Here is a 23,246-nt window from a genome sequence, read left to right as displayed (position 1 = left end):
AAAAATGCTTTTTGTTAGAAACTTTTAAATGTATGTTCTGACTTGATGTATTTGGTCTCTTTGTTGCCTTGATTAAAGCTCTAGAAAGTGCCTGTCTGCTGCCAGCTGTATCTTTCAGGCTCTACACAATAGCTGTCCCTTGCTTTTCTCAGTCTGCAGTCTCTGCAGTGGGCCTGAGGTCTCTATGGAGATCTGTTGATGACGAAGCATTTTAATCCCAGAATCTTTTTTGCCTTTTTGCTTTATTCAAAGCTGAAAGGCAACACTTAATTCTAGATGACTGTGGTGGTAAACTTTTGGCATGACTTTTTAATTTGTTTAATGCTTGGATTCATTATTGGGCATGAGGCACGACTATTTAAAGTTATTGTACAGTTCTTCCCAAATTGGTCGGAATATACTTTGCAAAGGATTATCTAAACTGATTTGACTATAGGTAGGGATTAGGGTATGAACCTGTTGCATTTTACAGAATCATCAGGTTCCTTCTCTTCCAGGTTGAGGAAGGTGACCATTGCATTCTGATTCAGCTTTTGTAGTTTAAAATAATTGTAAATGCACCAATAAAAGTTGCCCCCCCCCCCCCCCCCCCCCCCCCCCCCCTCAGATTCACAGTAGCAAAGTGAATTATGTAGTAGAAAATGAAGGGGATATTTGTAAAGTGCATGTGGTGGTTTGACTTCAGTGTGTTTATTTGTGTACACTAAAAGTATGTTTGGGTATATTTAGAGCATGATGGCAGTGGAATGGGTACAGCAATGGGTTGGCCATAATAAAGTTTGCATGGTCTCTTGAGCTGTACTAGTTATCTTCTAAGCAGGCTGAATAATAATATTGAAAAAACCAAAATGTCATTTGTAATTGGGGGATGGGGGAGTAGATGCCGGAACTTGAGCTCTGTTTTTGCTGGGCTTACTAGTAGTTTCGTGGTTTTGCAAGCATATTGTCGTTTGTCTCAACACCCACTCCCCAGTTTTGCAAACCCACATATCTAAATGCCAAAGGCTATAGTGTGACTGAATTGGAGTCCTGTATCGGGTCAGGTGACCCGCAAAGTGTGTCGGGGTTCGGTCTGAATTGGGGATGTCAAGGTATATACCGCGGTTTACCGTATAACCGGTAAACTGCTGTGGTTTTGAAACCATAACCATTTTTCTATACCATGATTAGAGTTCACATGGTTTAAGATGATATGGGCATGTTTTTGTTTTTTTTATTCACAGTGTGTCCGTTGGAGAGCCACTGTGTTCATTAGAACCAGGTGTAGTCATGGGTATACGCAGGTAAAGCTGGGCTTGCACTGCACGATTTTTGCAATCAGGAGATGCAGCGTTACTCGCACTTACCGATTTTGAGCTACAATTTCTCACTGTAGATCGGGGATTGCAAACTACACACACTACACGAGATACCTTGTCGCGGACTGCGCCTGTTTTCGTTGCTGAATCGTAGACATCATTCGGGAGAATCATGGACTCAAGCAAGGAGGCGATCACTGTTGACCTGTGCATTGTTTTTCACAAAAATAAAGTACATATTCCAGTGTAATGCTTCGTAGCTATATAATTGAAAGCATAGTCATAGATTTTGAATATGTAAGTACTATGTGTGTATAATAGGACCTTGGATATTGCTAATTTCATACTCTGCAAATTCCAGCATGAGAACTTGTGCTTCAGGACCATAGGTTGCACAAATGTTCAATTTATGATAAAACGTTTATAATAGTTAAAACATTATAGCAATGCAAATATTTATTTCCTTGGTCTATGCTCTGAACCAACTTGAATCTAGGTGCATCCAAAAAAATAAAATCTAATGTGTTCAAAAAGCGCAGCAGTCGCTCTTAATATAAAATATTTATTAGATTAAAAGATTGGTGTGGGAGATTGGCCGTCAAGCGATCTTCATCAGAATACCGAACTGACCTTTTTAAACTAATAAATATTTTGTACTATGAGTGAGTTGTGCTTTTGAACAGACTAGAATACAACTTTAATAGTAGGCTACTGCAAGTTTGTCATAGGTTTAAGTATGCAGCAACGTAATCTACATTCTGTCAATTTCTCATACACAGACGTGCACCCGTCCTCGTATTTTGATTAAATTAGCAGTACAAGCATACAATAGGAGTTTGAACGGGATATCGAATACGAGTGACTGTAGAAATTGATTGCCATGAGAGCACACACTACCACACACAGTACCTGCTTCAGCACAGTTATAACAAATTTACTTACCAGGTACCTGAAGTTCCAAAGCAATTTTCCTCCATCTTTGCTCCTTCAATGAGCAATCCTGATAGGAATCAAAGAGAGACGGGTGTTTCTATCGCATCTTCACCATCCTTTCCTCAATTTTGAGGCTCCACACCTTGCGGGGCACAACCTTTCTCTTCATCGCCATTGTTGTTAGCGTGTCCTATTGGCTGCTGGCAGCATTCGTCAAGAAATCAACCTTTAGCCCCTCGCACATTTCACAAATTTGCTTTGTCGGGGACTAAAGTTTTCTGACGTTAGAAATTTGTTGGTATGAAGCAAGAATGGCAGGAGATTGCAGAAGCCATTAAAGGGGGATCGTAGACCCTCTCACACTTATCGACCATTTTGTCCCAGATTAAGAAATTAAGCTCAGTTTGTTGGCGATCAGCAAAAATCATGCAGTGCAAGCCTGGCATAAATGGTGTTTACCCACTTTAAATTTGGGCAATATGTTGTTGTAATTAGTAGCTGGTGCAGTAATCCCAAAGTACAAACAGACAACAAAGTACAAGTGAAATGGTTTTGTTGTTGTTTTGTTTTTATAATCCAATGGTCTGACTAGCCAGTAAATAATAAAGAGCTTGCAATACACAACAATGTGTATTGCACAGTGGTGAAAAAGGGTTGCAGTCCTGTAAATAAGCACAATACTAACACACACAATTAGGCACACATGCGATCACAAATTCAAAGTGAGTGCTCTCAGTGCTTATGGTGAAGTACAATACAATCCGTGCTATAGTGCTGATAGCAATGTTTACAGTGACGGTAGTGCAGTGTTGATCCGGTTTTGTGCTGGCTCTTGGCGACAGCTCCAGATTCGTATTTAGCTGTCTAGTGCTGTAACAAAAACAGACAGTTACAGTGGCTTGCGAAAGTATTGACCCCCCCTTGGCATTTTTCCTATTTTGTTGCCTTACAACCTGGAATTAAAATGGATTTTTATTTGGATTTCATGTAATGGACATACACAAAATAGTCCAAACTGGTGAAGTGAAATGAAAAAAATAACTTGTTTCAAAAAATTAAAAAAAATAAATAACGGAAAAGTGGTGTGTGCATATGTATTCACCCCCTTTGCTATTAAGCCTCTAAATAAGATCTGGTGCAACCAATTACCTTCAGAAGTCACATAATTAGTTAAATAAAGTCCACCTGTGTGCAAGCTAAGTGTCGCATGATCTGTCACATGATCTCAGTATATATAGATCTGTTCTGAAAGGCCCCAGAGTCTGCAACGCCACTAAGCAAGGGACACCACCAAGCAAGCGGCACCATGAAGACCAAGGAGCTCTCCAAACAGGTCAGGGACAAAGTTGTGGAGAAGTACAGATCAGGGTTGGTTTATAAAAAAATATCCGAAACTTTGAACATCCCACGGCGCACCATTAAAGCCATTATTAAAAAATGGAAAGAATATGGCACCACAACAAACCTGGCAAGAGTGGGCCGCCCACCAAAACTCATGGACAAGGCAAGGAGGGCATTAATCAGAGAGGCAACAAAGAGACCAAAGATAACCCTGAAGGAGGTGCAAAGCTCCACAGCGGAGATTTCTGTCCATAGGACCACTTTAAGCCGTACACTCCACAGAGCTGGGCTTTACGGAAGAGTGGACAGAAAAAAAAAACATTGCTTAAAGAAAAAAATAAGCAAACATGTTTGGTGCTCGCCAAAAGGCATGTGGGAGACTCCCCAAACATATGGAAGAAGGTACTCTGGTCAGATGAGACTCAAATTGAGCTTTTTGGCCATCAAGGAAAACGCTATGTCTGGCGCAAACCCAACACCTCTCATCACCCCGAGAACACCATCCCCACAGTGAAGCATGGTGGTGGCAGCATCATGCTGTGGGGATGTTTTTCATCGGCAGGGACTGGGAAACTGGTCAGAATTGAAGGAATGATGGATGGTGCTAAATACAGGGAAATTCTTGAGGGAAACCTGTTTCAGTCTTCCAGAGATTTGAGACTGGGACGGAGGTTCACCTTCCAGCAGGACAATGACCCTAAGCATACTGCTAAAGCAACACTCGAGTGGTTTAAGGGGAAACATTTAAATGTCTTGGAATGGCCTAGTCAAAGCCCAGACCTCAATCCAACTGAGAATCTGTGGGATGACTTAAAGATTGCTGTACACCAGCGGAACCCATCCAACTTGAAGGAGCTGGAGCAGTTTTGCCTTGAAGAATGGGCAAAAATCCCAGTGGCTAGATGTGCCAAGCTTATAGATACATACCCCAAGAGACTTGCAGCTGTAATTGCTGCAAAAGGTGGCTCTACAAAGTATTGACTTTGGGGGGGGGGTGAATACTTATGCACGCTCAAGTTTTCTGTTTTTTTTGTCGTATTTCTTGTTTTGTTTCACAATAAAAAATATTTTGCATCTTCAAAGTGGTAGGCATGTTGTGTAAATCAAATGATACAAACCCCCAAAACATCCATTTTAATTCCAGGTTGTAAGGCAACAAAATAGGAAAAATGCCAAGGGGGGTCAATACTTTCGCAAGCCACTGTACTAAACAAACAAAACACTCACAAACTCTTTGTTTATTTAGGGAAATCTACCAGTCCTTCCAGATCCTTGTATCTCCAAACCAAGCGAAGGAAAAGATTTAAGATTCTCTGGCCCCTTTATGCTATCACGCGTGACCCCTTGGTAAACAATTGCAATGGGCTGTTGCCTGCAGCTGCTACCTCATTTACCTTCTGGGTCAATACATTCCTGCAACAGTCTTGCTGCCTTCCAGGCTGACGGACTTCCCGACCTAGGAAGTGAACTGTCAGGCCAGCCCATCCAAAGACTCCCCTTTTCGTTACTTGGCGCCCTCACAGGTCGGGAGGGAGATTTACAACCAGAACTCATTTCTGTCAGTCGTTTACCCACTTTTCATATGAGATGCAGAGTTTACTCGCTTCTACTCTCCTGTGGTGTGCAAATCCTGGGTTAAAAACAAGATATTTTAACGGTGAGCGTCTCTGTTGCTACAAGCAAGTCTAAGAACTCTGTCAGAACTGCAGTGTGAGCAGGGGGCGTAGCCACTGGACTGCGTGTTAGTTTGTGTGTGTTCTATGATTTTGGTTTGTTGTGTTTAGGACTGTCATTTAATTGCAGTTAACTTCTGCGATATACGCGTTTCATTTTTTTAATTCATTTTTTTGACGTTAATCGCCCTCTGTCTTGACCCGCTCCGCGTACCGTAATTCCCTGCAGCACTATTTTAATATACTCGTGCATGCAACTTGAAGTGTAGTCGTCGTTTGAATAGTGTGTCAGGAATGCAAACCCAATTTAAAAACCCAGAAACAATGGTCAAGCTAAGTTCCTACCATGCCACTGCCTGGCCCAGAGCACCAAACCGGGGAGTCTACCTACTTTTTTTTTTTTTCTTTTAATTTACCGCTACACCACTAATTAGAACTAACTAATGAACACAGACATCTCAAGTTCTGAAAGCTGCCATGCATGAGATATCAGAGTAGACTATTAAATAAGTGATGTCATATTTAATATAAACCGCCCTACTAAACAATGATCTCTAGCAAAAGTGATTGAGTAAATGAAACACAAATACTCAAATATCAGCACCAAGTAACAGTAGCTATATCTGTTGTATCGGTCAAGAAACGCAGTAAGCACACACCAATGCAGAGAATCGAAGTCTAATTCCTACTATATAACTAAGTCTAAGATGCTACAGGCATTTATATATTTTTTATTTTTTTAAATGGTATTGTAAAGATGTTGCCGTCAACTAGAGTTGATAGTGTTGTAGGGATTTTGTTTTTTTTATATTGGAGTACAGTTTTATTCCCATTTTTAAAAAAGGCCCTTAGATGCCACTTAACTTTGCAACGGTGTCATACCCACCTTTTAACTTTTCTTCTTTCCTTTGTGTTTGTTGTTAACATGCAGTCCAAAAAATAAATAAATAAATTTGCAGGCACAGTTTTCTCATCATTAAGTTTTGCATTCTGGCGGGCCCGGGCCCTGCATGTCTTAAAATGCACTTGGTTGGCTGTTGTTAGTTAAGAGAAGCAAAGCGATACCTAATAGGCTGCTGTCCAAACTGAAAGATGAAGAGGGTGTTCAGTTGCAGTGGTCACATCCTTACCCCCTATCATTCCAGACTGAGCCCAGAAAATGTTAATTTGGTGTTTCTCCACAGTAATTTTGAAATTTAAAAACAGCATTATTTTGCTGAGCTTGTTTGAGCTGGAGTTAAAAAAAAAAAAAAAAGTGACATGTATTTCTTTAATAGCCATTTAAAGGATTACAAAAAAATACCACAGTACCAGTTTTTTTTTTTTTTTACTGTTACCATACTGTCAATTTGATGCCGTGACATCCCTAGTTGGAACGTGAACTTTCGCAGTGTGGGTCAGAATTTCATTTCCAGGTCAGGCTCAGGTCTCAATTTGAATCGCTAAAAGTGATTTTTGTCCTTTTCAGTGTACTCATCTGTAACCCTTTCAGTCCACCACATGATTACCCCAAGATAGCACAGGGGTTATGTGGTGGATAATAGCTTTTGAGGTAAATCAAAAGTGTGGAATTTTTTGGAATCCTAGTGATTCAAAAGACTGGATTTGTTTTTCTGTACGACAGCCACAAAACTGGTACATCTCTGCGAAAGCACAGGTGTAGCTGTTTTTCAACTGGTAGCACGAAAGGAATAAGCAGCAATTTTATAGTAAAGTAGATAGTTAATGTTTTTAAATGTATCCAGATCAGTAGAGGGAGCCACCATGCTGTGTATCTTGTTGTATAAACTCAATTTGGAGAATGGTAGAGAGATCTGTGTGAATGCGAGTCAGTCCGTGCAGGCAGTAGGTAAAGGGCGAGCACTTACAGGGTCGGGTTGCAGGTCTTATTAATGTGGGTCGGGTCGAACGTAAGAAGATCGTTGGGTCCTGTAGTAGCAGGTTGAAAAAATGGGACACGCGCAGGACTCTGGACTGATGCCTTGCGATGCCTTTCACACTGTAAATTATCGATTTATCTGATTGTGAACTTATTTTCTATATGTAATGTTTTTGTATTTGTGTATATAGTGATTGTGGGAGTGTTATACCCCAATATTCAATTTGAGCAATTCCAGATTTTCCTGTACAACTAATTTTAGTTACCCGTTTTCTTTCCAAAGTGATTTGTAGTGAGTCTTCAATAATGCTTCAGGCATTACCTGTTCAGGGTAATGTTTTTTAAAGTAGATTAGCACACACACGGGGGGGGGGGGGGTTTAATATTTTTTTTAATTGAACATTGGAAACCAATTATTCCGCTTCTGCACATAAGAATTATTTTATTTTTATTTCAGGGGAAGCTTGATGACTACCAGGCAAAGGTGAACGGTGGAGAATGCCTCAATCAAGACCAGTTGGTTAGTAGAATAAAACTGACTTCAGATTTGCCAGGCTTTTAGATTTTTTGATGTGGAGGAGAGAGGATCCTTCAAGCTTGAAAATTGTTATCTAGGTCACATACAAACTAGTTCAAGAGTCGGATTAGGCATTTTTCAAATCTTTTCCCACGGTGGGTTAGTTACACAGCTGTTTTGCATACACATCTATCTTAAGCTTTCTCCATTAAGTGTTGTCATAAATGTGTAATGCATAACCGGATGAAACTCCCCTTTGATAATAGTCGAAATGAGCATCTATGACTTGCTGGAAGACGGCAGAGTGTACAAGTTCTATGCAGTCCTACATTGTATTCTCGGAAGAATGCTTCTTGACTAATGTGCTTGAGTACTTTAAGTAAATTTCACAGATTCATTATATTATTTTGGTATCTGTATATTTGTTCCAGAACTACCATGTTTTTCTTTTAATATCTATGAAAATCAAAGCTGGTATATGATGCTTTCATGCAAAGGTAGCACTTTTTTAAAGTAATGGCTGCAAATTCATAATGAAACACGAGACCGTCTTCTGCACTGCCTCTAAATTCTGTAGTACTTTATTTTGAATTCAACTTTGTTAATTCATGTGGATTTAATTGCCTGTATTCATGCCATATTTCTTTGTAACAAATGTTAATTGCAAGTATAAGGCGTGTATTCTTTTTGAGAATTAATTGATGCTTAACCATCTAAATCTAAAGCCGACACTCCTGTTTGCATGGAAAGATCCAGAAGCACTATTTACACATTCAGTTCACATCGAGACAGTATATCGGTATTTAAATGAGCAGTTTGGCTGTCAAACTCCAACTGTGCTACATAGCTTCAACGCACTCCAGCATCGTCTGTGTGTCAGTTGAAGATATGTGTGTCTCGTCTGAGTGCGTAGTGGTGTGTGTTTTTTTTTTTTTTCCCTGAAGCTGGTGATTTAAATAACTAATCAAATACACCAACAATTTGGCTTCTTCCATGAATAACTTGGCAAAGCTATACATAATACGCTACCAGTGTTTACCTATGAAGGAAACCATTTTGTAATTTACTTGCTTGCTTAACTTTCTCTCTTCCTCCCCCTGAAACTTTCCTGATCTCTGCAGGAGGCAGTATCCAAGTTCCAGGAAGTAGTGAATAATTTGGACTTTGCTCGGGAACTACAGAAGAGCTTCCTGGCTTTAAGCCAAGACGTGAGTATGGCAGACCAGTTCACTGAAGCTAGGAAAATTCTTGGCTACTAGTCTTGCTGCACAGTAGCACAAGTATTCGCGTCAGCATTGGTGAAATGGTTATGAAATCAAGCACGACTACGATGGTCAGTTAAAGTACCTTGATGTGATTTCCACAGTGAAGTGTCATTTATGGATTGCTTAACTAGTCTTCAGCTTTTATAAAGGACATTTGGTAACTGGGTTGGACAGTTGTACAGAACATTTAACACAAGGTTAGTTTCTGGAATCTGGAGAAGCTGAAGGAAACCTGCTCTACAGAGTTGGTGCTGATTAATCAGTAACTGCAAAATAACCATGCTGACAATGAAATGGAATGCAGTAGAGTCTCTGGGATATAGAACTGTCTTTTTTATTCACTTTTTTTTGACAAATAGTGGCATTGTGGTTGGTGGTGTGGAGAGATTTAAGGCTAGTGGGTAGTCCTGTGGTTGGCGCAGATGTCGTCACCAGTAGTCCAAACAGAATGTTTTCCTTCGGTGTATTTATCTTTAACAGCTTTTCAGACTAGTTGTTTTGTAGGACTTTCTGAAAGCTTTCGAAACACCAGAATGTAACATGACTCTCAAAGGCCTGTGCAAGTCCCTAATTCTGTTCTAAAGAAATCTTACAAGTGCTTTGACAAGTAGTTTTTTCTTATGGCCATAGCTGTACTTGAGATGCTGCTGTTTGTAGAGTGAAGTTTGTGCCATTGTCCTTTTTAAGTGTGACCTGTGTTCTGCAGATCCAGAAGGCTGTGAAGAAGGCAGCACGTCGAGAGCAGCTGCAGCGGGAGGAGGCAGAGCAGCGGCGTCTCAAGGCTGTGCTGGAGCTGCAGTTCATCCTGGACAAGCTGGGTGAGGAGACCGTGCGCAACGAACTCAAGCAGGGTCTGAATGGTACCCCCCTACTGACAGACGATGACCTAACAGTCCTCGACGAGTTCTACAAACTGGTGGGGCCTGAGCGTGACCAGAACCTTAGGTACTGAGACCAAAACATGCCCCCATCTTTGCATCCTATAGTTGTGTATCCGGGCTGTGCAATTCATATCGCCTGACACCCAGGACAACAAGATTTGTGCGAGGGACAAGTTTTGCCGTTCTACTTTGCCTGTTGGACAAATTAGTTAGTTATTCATTTTTTCTATTTTTTTCTGTTAGAAAAACCCTCTGGGTATATTTCTAGAGACCCACGCAAGTTTCTGAAAACTGAACTGTGAAAGTGTAGCACCTGCACGCAAACATTTTAAAGTGTTTACGTCCCACCCCTATCACTTGACTAGCTCTGGAAAAAGCTGATCTATTGGTTACAAAAACCCAGAAATGGCTGCAAGAGAGCGTCAGGCAAGGCACAGATTAATTTTTTTTTTTTTTTTTTTTTTTGTGAAACAGCAAATGTGATGCTGCTTAATACATGAACCTGACATTTAAATGCAGCAATCTAGTAAAGTTGTTTTTGTTTTTTTAATTTGGTTTTATAAAAGTTGCTAAGGTATTGGCGGGTTAGATAAAATCGTTGTGGTCAAGCATGTACTTGAAGTTTTAAAGTTAATTTTACTGTTAATTTTAAGCATTAAACTTTCCCTTACAAAAGTTGTAATTTTTTCTTTAGATTTAAGTGTTGCTAAACTAGTTTGCAGTTTACCATATTACGTATTTTAGATTAGTTTCAGAACCTGATCTCTGTTCCTCTGCTGTAGCTGCATGTATCGCTCTCTTGATTGGTAATCACAAACCAGGGTAGTTTTATGAAACTCTTTATATGACTGCTCAGAAAAAGTTTAACATTCAAAGTGTTAATTTTGGGCACTTCCGAAATGTTGGCAACTTTAGGTTTGAATACTAATGTTAACTAGGACAAATATTTAATCAAACAGCGCTTAATGTATTGGGTGACAATTCCATATTGCAAAACTGTCTCCTGGTCTGATGAGCTTTTTTGTTTTTGAAGGTTGAGTGAGCAGTACAACCAGGCAACCCTGCACTACTGGGACCTGCTGGAGGCAAAGGACAAGGCTGTTGCAGGATCAACATGTAGGTTAATACTCTAAAATGGAGCTCTTTACAGCTTCTATACAAGGAGACTGGCTATTGATCAGTAACTGAGTGTTAAACTCCAGATTAAATTAGTTTTTAAATCACTTGATCAATCTGTAAAACTGGGTACCACATGTAGTAAGCTGGATAGGTGTGTTGTCCTTAAGTACTTGTTTGCTAGTGGGCAAGGGGAGTTGTATAACTGTAAAACTGTTTTAAATACTAACCGCTTGCTTCAAAGAAGGGTCCAAACCATTTTATTTATGCGAAACTCAGATTATATAACAAAATATTGTAAGTGTTATGTTCTGTAAATGACTTTAGAACGGGGTTGGACAATATTGACTATTGAACAAGTAATGCCCACCCTCTTGAAACACATGATTTTGATTGAAGGGATTCTGCTGTTGCATCATGGGATGTGCCTGTTCATTGCAGTACTGACTCTGTGCTGGCAGTGTGACAGTGCTGCATTCTGTGTTCGTGCTGAATGTAGGCCTGCTGTCCTGATTCAGCAGCTGGGCAGTGTTCCAGTTTCCTCCTTCAGCAACCAGAGACGTGCCGATAAACTGCTTGTTTTGAATTCTGTGGGCGATAGCAGCGCTGCAGTAACACTTGACAGCCTTGCACATTAGTCTTGGGGGAAGGCTGTTCTCTCTGGCCAATCAAATAATTCAACTGAAAAATCTAGCACTGCTGTTAATTTCATTCTTGACTTTCCAGTAGTGCAGGTTAAATGGATTGTAAGACCTCGCAGCCCTCTGATTTAATTGAACCCTTTGTGGTCCATTTATTCAGCACTTGTCAGGTCCAATTTATTTTCACATGCGCTGTTTAAAATGTTTTTCAGAGTAAAACAGGTTTGAAAGGCATTGAATCACAAAAGGATACTCAGTACTGTATCTCCAGCCAAGCCCCACCCCTTGTGTGCTGTATTTCATATACCTCTTTAGATGTGCATACTGATAAATCCCCTCCTGAACACAAGTTTTATCACCAAACTTCTCAATGCGATCAAAGTCATTATTTCATTACTATAACAATTCAGAAAGCTCTGCAAATGTATGTGACATTCTTTGAGTGCTGGTTGCAGAAGCAGCTGTCGCCTTTATTTGTCTTATCTCTGTGGTGCATGGGGCTATCAAGCCCCCCCCCCCCCCCCCCCTCCCCCCCTTCTTTTTGTGTGTTTTGGTTTTTTGTGGCTTCATTCAGCTCCTATCGGTCTCACTCAGCCATTGAAAGGTTTTCTCGCCATTGAAAGGTTCTCAGCTTTTTCCGGAGAAAAAAAACTATAGACCTGTGCTTTACGTCTTTTTGATGTTGGACAGGGAAAACTGTAATGTCGGACCAGGTCCGACGGGAGCGCAAAGGGTTAAGCACCTTGGACACAAATTCTACATTGACCAGCTTAGATCCATCTGAACCTTATCAGTGATCTTGTTTTTTGTTTAATTTGCCTTAGCTAGTTTTCTAGCAAAGATTTAGATATCTAGTCTTGCTCAAGCCTCAATGTGCTCCTACGCATGTCGGAGCTTCTGTTGATGCCTATTCTCTCTACAGACAAGGCAGTGAAGGAGACTCTTGATAAGGTTCTCCAGAGTGGCTACTTTGACAGCACCCACACGCACCAGAATGGAGAGTGTGATGAGGAAGAGCAGCAGCTGGCAGTTGTGGAGGCCCCTGAGGCCGAGGAGCAGCCAGCAGAGCCAGGTAATGATCAAACGGTTACGATGACCAAGACTAAAGACATGGCTTGTCAGTCTGAAGGAAATAAAATCCTGTTTCTTTTATTACAGAAAGTGAAGTTACTGAAGAATACACCGAACCCAGTGAAGTGGAACGAACAGAAGTAAATACTCTATTTTACTGCAGTGCACCATCCTTCAGTGCCCTCTGAGCATTGAGAATGTGCCTTAACCATTGCAGCTGTCGAGGACTGGGCATTTTAGGATGTCCTATAGATGGTCTCTGATGTGATTTTTAGTCTTGTCCTAGCTATTGCTGAACTGCTTATTTTGAGATGTTCACTAGAAATCTATATATTGCCTTAGTCTGTCATCCAATCTTTCAATTTAATGCTCCCATTAGATTGAAAGCGATATCTTTTCTTGACTGAAAGTTCACAAACTGATGCTGCTATGCAGTGAGGGAGTCCTTTTCTCTAATTTGATCAGCTTGCATTTTTACTGCTTAAACAACATTGTTTCTGTCTGCAGTAACTGTCTGCCTTTATTGAACTAATGATTATAGCTGTATGACTCAGTCTCCTTTCAGAAATATTTAATGTGCCATCACCTTAGTGAGTCAGCCATACAAATGTGTTATTGACCTGAGCTTGTTTTCCCTCTGCAGTTTGTGAACAGACAGTTCATGTCAGATGCTCCTTACAGCAGCAGTGAGAAAGAACAAGGAGATGAGTGGAGCACAGATTCTGAGGTAAGCCAAGTGAAGATTGTTATGCAGTTAAATTGATTCTCTTTTTATGTGCCAATTACTTTTATACTGTTCAGTTACCAAGTCTGCTGTACATTAGTTTGACAGCATTTGTTATAAACATGCATCCTTTTTCTTAAAGGATAGTTGATTTTGCCTTAACTTTAGTCACAGACTGAACTGTTGACCCTTAGTGACACGGTTCGTTCTGCACAGCTTTTTTCCAGTCTGCTAAGTGTCAGAAAAAGGTCAGACGATCCAAGTAGTCACCCCCCCCCCCTCCCCCCCCCCCCCCCCCCCCCCCCCCACCACCACCACCACCCACCACCCCCCCCCCTAGATTAATTTTTGTGTAACATGGTGCCCCCATCTTTTAATTTCCTAGCTTAACATTGAAGGCCACACAGTTCCCAGCTGGCCATGTATTAAGATTGACATCATACTTGTCTTATGTTCTTGACTAGGTTAATATATTTTTTCTCTACTCGAACCTCTCCAGGTTGTTAGTGCTGTTCGGCAGCAGTCCCCTGTGCAGTCGGCCCCTCCTCCTGTCGCTGCTGCAGAGCCCCACACACTGAACCCAGTGGCCCCCACAGCCCCGGCAGACCCAGTTGTCAGAAAACTGAGGGTACAGGACCTCATGGCACAGATGCAGGGCCCCTACAACTTCATGCAGGTGAGTTCCTCATCTGTAAGGCTACAACGAAGGGTACTTTGACCTGTCGATGGTTCGCTAAACATTAATTTAGTTATGATACCAATTTGCATAACTTACTGGTGACCTCACCATAGCAGCTACTTTATATGATTGAAAGTCCTATTTTACAGGTAAGTCATATAAATGGAATAAAACATTCATGTGTGTAACCTTGGCTAGAGGTCGAAAAGAGAAAATAAAACCTTCAGATCTCCCTCAATTGAATGAAGAATAAGAGACAGCAGTGCATTTAAAAGCACAGATTTTATCTAATTAAATAAGAATTGAATTGGGTATCATACAGAATTCTTCTTTACTAAGAAAGGTGTGTTTATGCTCTTCAAATGTTGCCGAGAACATGAACTGTAACTTGATTTGATAGTGCATTCGGAGGAAAAGTTGCAACAACCACAGAGTAAAACAATCTTCGGTCGCTTTGGCAAGAGTATTCTCAACAAGAATTGTTTAGTATTAATGTTAAGTCAGTGAGCTAGGTGCCATAAGAGCACACACTAGTAACTGAAGGAAAGTCATAAATATTCAAACTATACAAAAAAAGCAATGCACAATAAAAACAAACCAACTATAAAAGAAAATAGACAAACACACCTGTCCTATCCGCAGGTGGAACTCCAATCAGAAAATACAGCAGACCAAGAGGAGAGGATTAACACTAGCACCGCCATAACCACTTTTTGAACAGCTTTTGCATTTCAAATTTAAATATCTCTGTGTGAATATCTCGCGCCTCTCCAGTTTTACTAAATATTTGAATTAAACTGATGCTAAATGAAAGCTAGACCCTTTTGCATTTTACAACACAACAAAGTATGGTGTGGATAAAATGGCACGGCTGTATTCTGTCAAAGGTGGTACTCTCAGGTGGCCTGTGGGTGTTTTTTATAGTGTTTTGTACCTGGCAGCCATCAACGCTTTGGTTTTGTACAAGGAGTGTACTCGGAGGGACTTCATTTTGCAGCTAGCCCTGGAGCTACCGCAGAAACATTTTGATAAGACAGGAAAGCTGGCTGGCAAATGCCCCTCAACCTTCAGTCAGTGCTGCGCCCACTGGCACACGGAATAAAAGACAATGCCAGGTTGCTAAATGCAATAAAAGATTTTTGTATGTGCCTGTTGTGAAAAGGCAGTCAGTGGCAAAAGCACTGGTACAGTTAAAGCGTGTTTTCTGCATAGATTGTACTGAAAAAGCTGTAATTGAACTCTGAACGGACAGCCTTGAACTCTGTTTCACTCGAGCGTTTTCACGTTGCATAAGTTGTTATATTTTTGTTAAGGCATTTTTATATTTGTATTTGTTTTATAATTTTACATGTCTAAACGTCTTTGTTCAAGGATTCCATGCTGGAGTATGAGAGTCAGGCCATGGACCCAGCAATTGTTTCTGCACAGCCCATGAAGACCATACAGAGCATGGATATGCCACATATGGTCTGCCCTCCAGGTAAGTGCTCTTTAGCAGTATTCAGGTAGTTGCTGCTTTTCATTATGCACTACACAGTGCAAGATTAGTCATCTCCTAGGTGCACCAAGAAGATTGTCAATATATTATGACTTGTGTTGAGTAAATCTGTAATGTTTATTAACCATCACATTGTGTTTTACTTAAACATACCTGACCTGGCCTAAATTTATGTATTTGACTACATAAGGATACAGATTTATACTTTTGAAAATGCAATGAGTAAATTCACTTTACTAAGTTTTAAAAACAGAAGTGTAATCTTGCAGTGAAATCAGGGAACAAAGTAAATAAAGATTGCTGTTGCAACTATTGGCAATTTATTTTCCTGCTGTCTAGCACATGCTTTGTTAAATTTGTTTATAAATTGTTCTGCAGTTCATGCTGAATCCAGACTGGCACAACCTAACACCGTACCTGTACAGCCAGAAGTCACACAGGTAAGTGTTTTACTTAATGGCATATGGTATCTAATCTAACCAACTTCTGTAAGTCTTTCATTTGTGTTTAAGCACATAGCACTATTTGAGCCATACTAAATTTTACAGTATGCTGGCTGACAAACTGGCATATCTTGAATATCATAAATGTCGTCATGTCCACAGTAGAGAGGTTTGACATTTTTGCTTGTGTGTTTTTTTTTTTTTTTTTTAAATTGGGAACATTGATAGCATAAACTAATAAATGCAATTTTTTAAATAGATTTTATGCAGTAGACGCTAGAACGGCTGCTTTTAAAATCAACTCAAATTGGTCTCGATATGAACGTTGGCATATTTCCTTCACTGCTCCCTTAGGTCCCTATGGTCTCCCCAGTGCCTGAAGCTTTCACTACATCTCAACCCTTGTACCAGACTTCCCATACGACAGACCCCCACTCACAGACAGAAGCCATGGACCCCATTCAGGTAATGATTTTAAGTTTGGCTTTGCAGTACTGGTGGGGAAAAAAGAGTTTTATTTTATATAATATATTAAAGTTAGGGCTGTCCAATTAATCTGTTAACTTCTGCAATTTAAAGCATTCACCTGGAGTCCATGCCAGGATTGAGTGTGTGTCATTGTTTAAGTATAAAATGTAGCCATGGAACCGCATTATTATATAGCAAAGCACTCCAAACGGAAGGACTTGTGAATGGGAAGTTTATTTTTTTACAACAGACGGTTCATTGCATAGAAAGAGGGTTACTTGCCAAAGTGAGTTCTAGTATCACAGAGGTGCATCTAGTTTGCTGTACTGCCTGTGTGCTAAACATGCTTTCTCTTCTCAAAATATACTTTCTAGTAGTAGTTCTGCTATTGACCAAAACAAATGAAACCTGTCTTTTGACCAAATACTCCTTTTTTTAGAAATTCAGGATCGCTGCAAACCTATGAATCAAGCTAAGTACATTACTATAACCAGTGCCATGTCAAAGTGGATAGCTACTGACTGCAGCCCTGTTAACAGCATTGTAGCTTTTTATTTCAATAACCAAATGTTTTTTAAATTATGTAATACATTGTTTACAATTATGGAGCGTACAACCATTTCTCAGTGACTTTTTATTGTATTTAAGAAAATTTAAAGTTTTAAATTTTTTAAACAGCAGTGAAAAATGGTGAGTAATAAACTGACCCCATTGTGATTTAGCAGTTGGTTCAAACAATTTAACACATGCTTTAGTGTAAATGTAAAACTGATGAGGGACCAACACATATGATCTAGAAATAGGAAAACGGCTGGGGTATTTTTGGATGATAATAGTAATATTGGTAATAAAACAAACTTAAATGAGATGGCTGCAATAATTAAATGTTATTTAAAACCAACAGATTAAAAAGATTGACTGCAATTAATTGCTTGACAACCCAGCTATCTCAATCTCTATATCTGTATTGTTCCAGTTACTTTATGTATGTATATATCATATCTCTGTCCTGAAACTAGTATGGTCTGTAGCTTATATCTACCTGAGTGGACATAAAGGTAAGTTTGTTGGAAGTGGAACTGCAGGAAGAGCTTTGTTTATAAAGGAGCTCCTAATCTTTGGTATATTAAAAGGAAAGCGATTGTCAATCTCCAGGCTTCAATGTCCTTGGCCTCTGAGCAGCCCCCAACTTCTTCAGCACTTCCTGCTGTGTCCCAGCCCCAGGTGTTCCAGGCTGTGTCCAGCAAACCCCTCCACAGCAGCGGGATAAACGTCAACGCCGCTCCTTTCCAGTCCATGCAGACGGTAAGCAACTTGTGCCAATTACATTTTTACTTGTAACTAATTGTGATTTAATGGTATACAAATAACCAGATTTTGTGAAATTAAGTGGCCACTGTCCCCCCAGCAATCTGCCAACTGGTATGTATTGCACCTACATTTCACATAACTTGGAACTCCCTAATATCCATTCCATTCCCAACAAGACTAGCAGTTAAGAATTGCTAACTGAAAACCAACCTATTCAGTAGTAGAGGTTTTGTTTCTTGTTTCTATTGAGTTAAGAGATTTAGTCTTTTAGTACGGGTGCACAGATAATCGGCATTGCATCAGTTTTTAGAAAAGCGGGGGGGGAGACAATCGGTGATCTGCAATTTGTTAGGGTTGTGTGTTTCTCTCTCTCTCTCCTGAAAACCAGTAGGATAGATGAGTTTTGTGCTACATTAAATCCAATGATTAACTGAGTAGAACTTTATTGTGATGCTGGGGGGGGGGGGGGGGGGTGTATTTAAATAAAAGCTGTAATATTTAAGACTGGAGTGTTCGCCTCCCCATGCTGCTCAACACTCAAAACAAGTCCTCTTGGTTAGCGCTGAATGCTGCTGTTGTAGTATTACACAATGTACTTCAAATTGGCCTTTTGTAATTGTCTTCATCTGCATTGGTTGTGGATGTATTTGGTGGCATTTTTAGGCAGAAATTGATTACTGCTGTCTTAAGAAATCAAGTTTGACAGAATTTTGTAACTGGAAATTTAATATTTATGATTTTTTTTTTGGTAAACTGTTTAATCTGTGCTGCAGTAGTGTACGCTAATAATGAACGTTGTAGCTGACATTGTGTAGGCTACATTTCTCCTGTACATTTTACGTAGAAATCATAGCATGTAATGTTTGACAGCAAGTGGCTATAAAAGTTAATGTCGTTTTAATGTATATTTTTATAATATACATACGGTAAAACTTCAGATAATCGCTGGTCTCCAGTATTCACCGGGGCTGTTAGGAAATATGAATAGGTGCCAGGTTATGGCACCTATTGACAGGTTATGAATAATATAATACTGAATGCTCAGCCAATACACACACATGGCTGTACAGCAAGCTTACCAATTTGTTTTTCAGCAGCAATGAAGAGACTGAGGCTCAGGATGAATGATAAGAAAACTGAATTTAATTTATTTTAAAAGATACACAATGCGTATAGATTTGACGTTACTCATTTTAAAACCAGTTGAGAAGCTTTTTTTGAGCGTGCTGAAAATAAGTAAAATACAAACTTGTTTTCTGATAACAGGGTTGTTTAGTGTATTTGTATGTGGTTGCTTTTTTTTTTGTATTAACAGTATTTCGTGCATTTTGAGTCTTGCAATGAGTTTGTATTTTGCTCCTTTTCCAGCGGTCTCACTTATCAATGTACACGTTATAAAAACAAATTAGTCACTTTTGCTTTGATTTTGTGATCAAACTGGTATTTGTATTGATTTTTATCAATCTTTAAATAGTTTGAAGCATTTGAGTTGTGGGCCAACAGTATGAACTTTTATTTTTCATATTACACAGTATTTCATCTGGTTTTGCAATGAAGACTCGTTGCTGGTTAATTTTACATCGGTTGTCTAGTCTTACCATTGTACATGTTTTGAGGGTGAACAATAAATATGATGTGTTAATAAAGATAATGCGTATTGCTTTTATTAATTTTAAAACCATGTTTTGTTTTTTTATTGTGCTGCAAGCCTATAAAATATTAAGGTATACCTTTTTATACATGCTTGTGTTGTGTTATGTTTTTTATTACAATAAAAAAAATTACCCACTGACACAACCTTTTAATGACATTGCTGGAATGTTGTAATTTACTTGTCGTTTCTATAAGGTTGTGTGCAGGCAGCTTTTTCATGATTGCATCTGAAGTATTTAAAGATGTTTGATCGTCCATAATAATTGCTGAATCTCAAATAGTCGCCAGGACTACTGGCAAATATTGTAAATAAATGCTGGGCTGTTTATTTTAGGTTTCTGTATCTCCTACACAAGTGACTAGTACAAATGCAAACTGTTAGTTGTGTGGCTGATGTAAGATGTGTACATTGCTGTCAAGCATACACTATACTGCATTCTTTGTTCATTTTCTGAAATGCAACAAGTAAACAATACCTGTTCATTTTTGTCAAATACAAGTAAGCGATATCTGTACATTTAACATTTTATCTGTAACCCTTAGCAGTCCATTTAATCAGCGTTTTTGTCAGGCGTGCCTAGTCCAATTTATTTTCACACGCGCTGTTTAATGCCCCCCCCCCCCCCCGAGTAAAACTGGTTTAAAAGGCACTGAATCGCAAAAGGACGCTCCGTACTGCATCTCCAGCCAAGCCCCACCCCTTATTCACGTATTTCACATACCTCTATAGATGTGCATACTGAAATCCTCTCCTGATCATTCGTTTTATAACCAAACTTCTCTAATGCAATCCAAGTCATTATTTTATTACTCTAACATCTCAAAGCTCTGCAAATCTGATTCTTTGAGTGCTGGATGCAGAAGGAGCTATCTCCTTTGTTTACGTCCGTGTTTTTTCTGTGGTGCATGGGGCTATCAGATACGCCTTTTTTATTATTATTTTTTTAAGCTCCTATCTGTCTCACTCCAGCCATTGAAAGGTTTTCTCAGCTTTTTTCGGAGAAAAAACGATGAGGTCTGTCCTTTACGTCTTTTAGATGTGGGAGAGGGTCAGACCTCGGACTGGAAAGGGAAAATTGTAATGTTGGACCTGGTCTGACATAGGACTGCAAGGGGTTAAATATAGCTCCTATGCCTTATTCTAGTAGTTTTTACAATTTTACTATATTTGTATCCTGTCTGTCTCTGCCGATATGGGTAGATAACCATCAGCTATTTGTATCGGCCAAGAAAAAGTTATTGGTGCACACCTAGTGTGTAGCACCTGGAAGTGATTTCATCCTGCATGTAGGACTCCATTATGCTGGTCACGTCCCTAGGTAACTTCAACATTAGGAGATGTTTAATATTAGAGTACCAAGTGGGTGTAACAGTTGCTTTTGTAGTTCTTTTTGTCTTGAAGCTCCAAGCTTTGGCGCAAATGGTATTAGAAGTTTACTCTAGTTAAATTCCCTGTATTTCTGCACTAACCTCTCCACTAGAAACATTTTTCAATCTTCATTTCATCAAGGTGTTTAAATTGAGTTTTGTTCCAATTCAGTTGCTGAATCCTATTGTGGATTGGTTATCTAATGCCAGTAGCTTAAACCAAGTAATACTTAAGTGCTGTTCTTTTTTTGTTTTTTTTTTTCCCCCTTTTTTGGAACTGAAGGCAGGGCAAAAGCTATTTAACACCCTCTATTTTGCATATTGACTGTGTGAGACAGCAGTCTGCAGTCTCCAGTGTTTAATGACATAGCCTTGTTTTCAATCTTTTGAACTCAAGTTAAAAGCTGCATTTTTTTTGTTGTTGTTGTTATTCCAGGTGTTTAATATGAACGCCCCTGTTCCTCCTGCCATTGAGACAGAAGCACTGAAACAACCAGGTCAATACCCAAGCAGCTACAGTCAGGGCTTCAGCAGCCAGACTCCACACCAGGTGGAGCAGCCAGAGTTACAGCAGGAGCAGCTGCAATCCGGTATGGACTCCTCTCCCTCCCAACCCCCCTTTTTTACTTTTTTTATTTTTATTTATTTTAATATAAAAAAGCAAAGCTACTAGTGTTGCACAAGTTTGCTGGTTTTGTAAATCCTGACTATCCAAAGCAGTTATGGAAAGGAGTATTTACTTTTGGTAAAATGATTTAAACTTTAACTTTTGTTTTTTATAGCAGTTCCAATTCTCTGGCCAGTTTTAATATGCTAATTAAATGCCTTTCCTCTAGTTGTCAGCAGCTTCCATACACAAGACCAAACCATCCCAGCCACAGGTGGCCATCAGCAGCTATCCCAACAGCCTCAGCAGGGTAGTGGCTTCCCACGTCCCGGTCAGTCCTTCTACAACAGCCGGGCCATGTCCCGGGGGGGACCCCGCAACTCTCGTGGCATGCTCAACGGCTACCGGGGCCCTTCAAATGGCTTCAGAGGTATGTATTCTCACATGCTGTCAAACTTGTTGTACTCCTGCTTATGCTTTGCTGGCCCTAACCTGAAATCATCTTCAAGCCTTCATAGCACTAATGTGATAGATGTAATTGTGGTTAATCCAGTCAAGTCAAGTTGGGACTTTCTGCACAGGGTTAAAGCTCCTGTGTCTCTTGTTCAGGGAATATTTTTGCATGTGTAGAAATGTCACTTTTTAAAACATTAACCTTCTTAAATTGTTTTAGGTGGATATGACAACTACCGCCCTCCTTTCCCCAACACTCCGAACAGTGGCTATGGACAATCCCAGTTTAACTCGCCTCGTGACTACTCCAACAGCAGCTACCAACGAGTAAGGATACAGAATACCTCTGCTATGTGTTCTGTTAAATGATTGCTTTGCTAGTCTTCAACATAAATTTGGGTTCTAAGGCATAGGATCATGTTTTTGGAAGCAAGCTGTTCTGCAAATAAGCCACATTCAACCAGTTATCTGTAGGTATAGGCTAATATGTGAACAATTGGTGATGGAGCATTTTATTTCTTCTCTTCCCAGGATGGATACCAACAGAACTACAAGCGGGGAGCTGGCCAGGGTCCTCGAGGTTGCTCTCGAGGTAATGCTCAAGTGATGCGTTCCTAAAGGCTTTCGGACCGGAAATGGGCCTCTCGGCTCTAGTGGAAAAGACGTTGAGAATACTAAAGCTTTGCTGTATTGATAGGCCACACCTAAACAAGTTTTAAAAATGTGAATGCATTTCCCCATGCTGACACTTTTTTTTTTTTTTTTTTTGTCTCCGTGGTTTTAAAAAAAAAAAATTGCTATTTAATCAGAGTAAGCCTGCTTTGATTAGACAAATCTTAACTACGTTTTTAATGAATAAACACACCAAGCTGAAATCGGCATCTTGTTTCAGGATTTTAAGCAAGCTTTTTTTTTTTTTTTTTAAACGGATATAAAACTTGAAAGATTGTAAACTTGAAAGATTTCATTAATTTTTTTTTTTTTTTGGAAAATAACAAACTTCTGCCACTGCTGGTCCAAAATCCTAGGAGTATTTTGATAAATAGTTTTGCCAATGTTAAATTCGTTTAGGATTTTACAAGCTTTTTTTCTTCGCATTTAAAAATAAATAAATAAATAAATCTCCTGCAAATTTCTTGGTTTGTGAATTGATGTTGCTTCTGGAGAGAGTGTTTCAATAAAGATGTGTTGCATTACCTGCTGTCTGCTACCCTGTTTCTTTTCATTGTGTTCCTGTTTTTCTGCTTTGGGGCTTTGCACACTTCATTTGCAGATAAATCTTACACTAGTGTTGTGCATCTATTCGTGGGGCAACTGGGGGTTTGCACAGCATCATACAAGTAAGATTTCTCTGGAATTGAGGGTGATTGCTTTCTGTTCAGTTGCTTTGGCCTGCATTTGAAGCAAGCAGCATTTGCAGAAAGGTG

At 39.6% G+C, this 23,246-nt stretch overlaps 1 protein-coding gene across 1 annotated transcript in view; it reads left to right on the top strand.

The window, feature by feature from the left end:
• LOC121294582 (caprin-1-like) overlaps positions 1 to 23,246 on the top strand; it is a 29,810-nt gene that overhangs the window by 2,961 nt on the left and 3,603 nt on the right. Inside the window, exons 3-18 of the mRNA XM_041218421.1 lie at positions 7,582 to 7,644; positions 8,763 to 8,849; positions 9,613 to 9,851; positions 10,821 to 10,903; positions 12,467 to 12,616; positions 12,703 to 12,755; positions 13,259 to 13,342; positions 13,839 to 14,015; positions 15,390 to 15,498; positions 15,895 to 15,956; positions 16,314 to 16,424; positions 17,583 to 17,732; positions 21,196 to 21,349; positions 21,596 to 21,796; positions 22,040 to 22,146; positions 22,351 to 22,411. Of these exons, the coding sequence (XP_041074355.1) occupies positions 7,582 to 7,644; positions 8,763 to 8,849; positions 9,613 to 9,851; positions 10,821 to 10,903; positions 12,467 to 12,616; positions 12,703 to 12,755; positions 13,259 to 13,342; positions 13,839 to 14,015; positions 15,390 to 15,498; positions 15,895 to 15,956; positions 16,314 to 16,424; positions 17,583 to 17,732; positions 21,196 to 21,349; positions 21,596 to 21,796; positions 22,040 to 22,146; positions 22,351 to 22,411 (1,891 nt within the window). The remainder of the gene's footprint in view (positions 1 to 7,581; positions 7,645 to 8,762; positions 8,850 to 9,612; positions 9,852 to 10,820; positions 10,904 to 12,466; positions 12,617 to 12,702; positions 12,756 to 13,258; positions 13,343 to 13,838; positions 14,016 to 15,389; positions 15,499 to 15,894; positions 15,957 to 16,313; positions 16,425 to 17,582; positions 17,733 to 21,195; positions 21,350 to 21,595; positions 21,797 to 22,039; positions 22,147 to 22,350; positions 22,412 to 23,246) is intronic.

This window comes from Polyodon spathula, chromosome 19 (assembly GCF_017654505.1).
Source record: "Polyodon spathula isolate WHYD16114869_AA chromosome 19, ASM1765450v1, whole genome shotgun sequence".
Classification (NCBI taxonomy): domain Eukaryota; kingdom Metazoa; phylum Chordata; class Actinopteri; order Acipenseriformes; family Polyodontidae; genus Polyodon; species Polyodon spathula.
The sequence above is the reverse complement of the archived record's forward strand: the minus strand, read 5'-3'. Positions and strand labels throughout refer to the sequence as shown.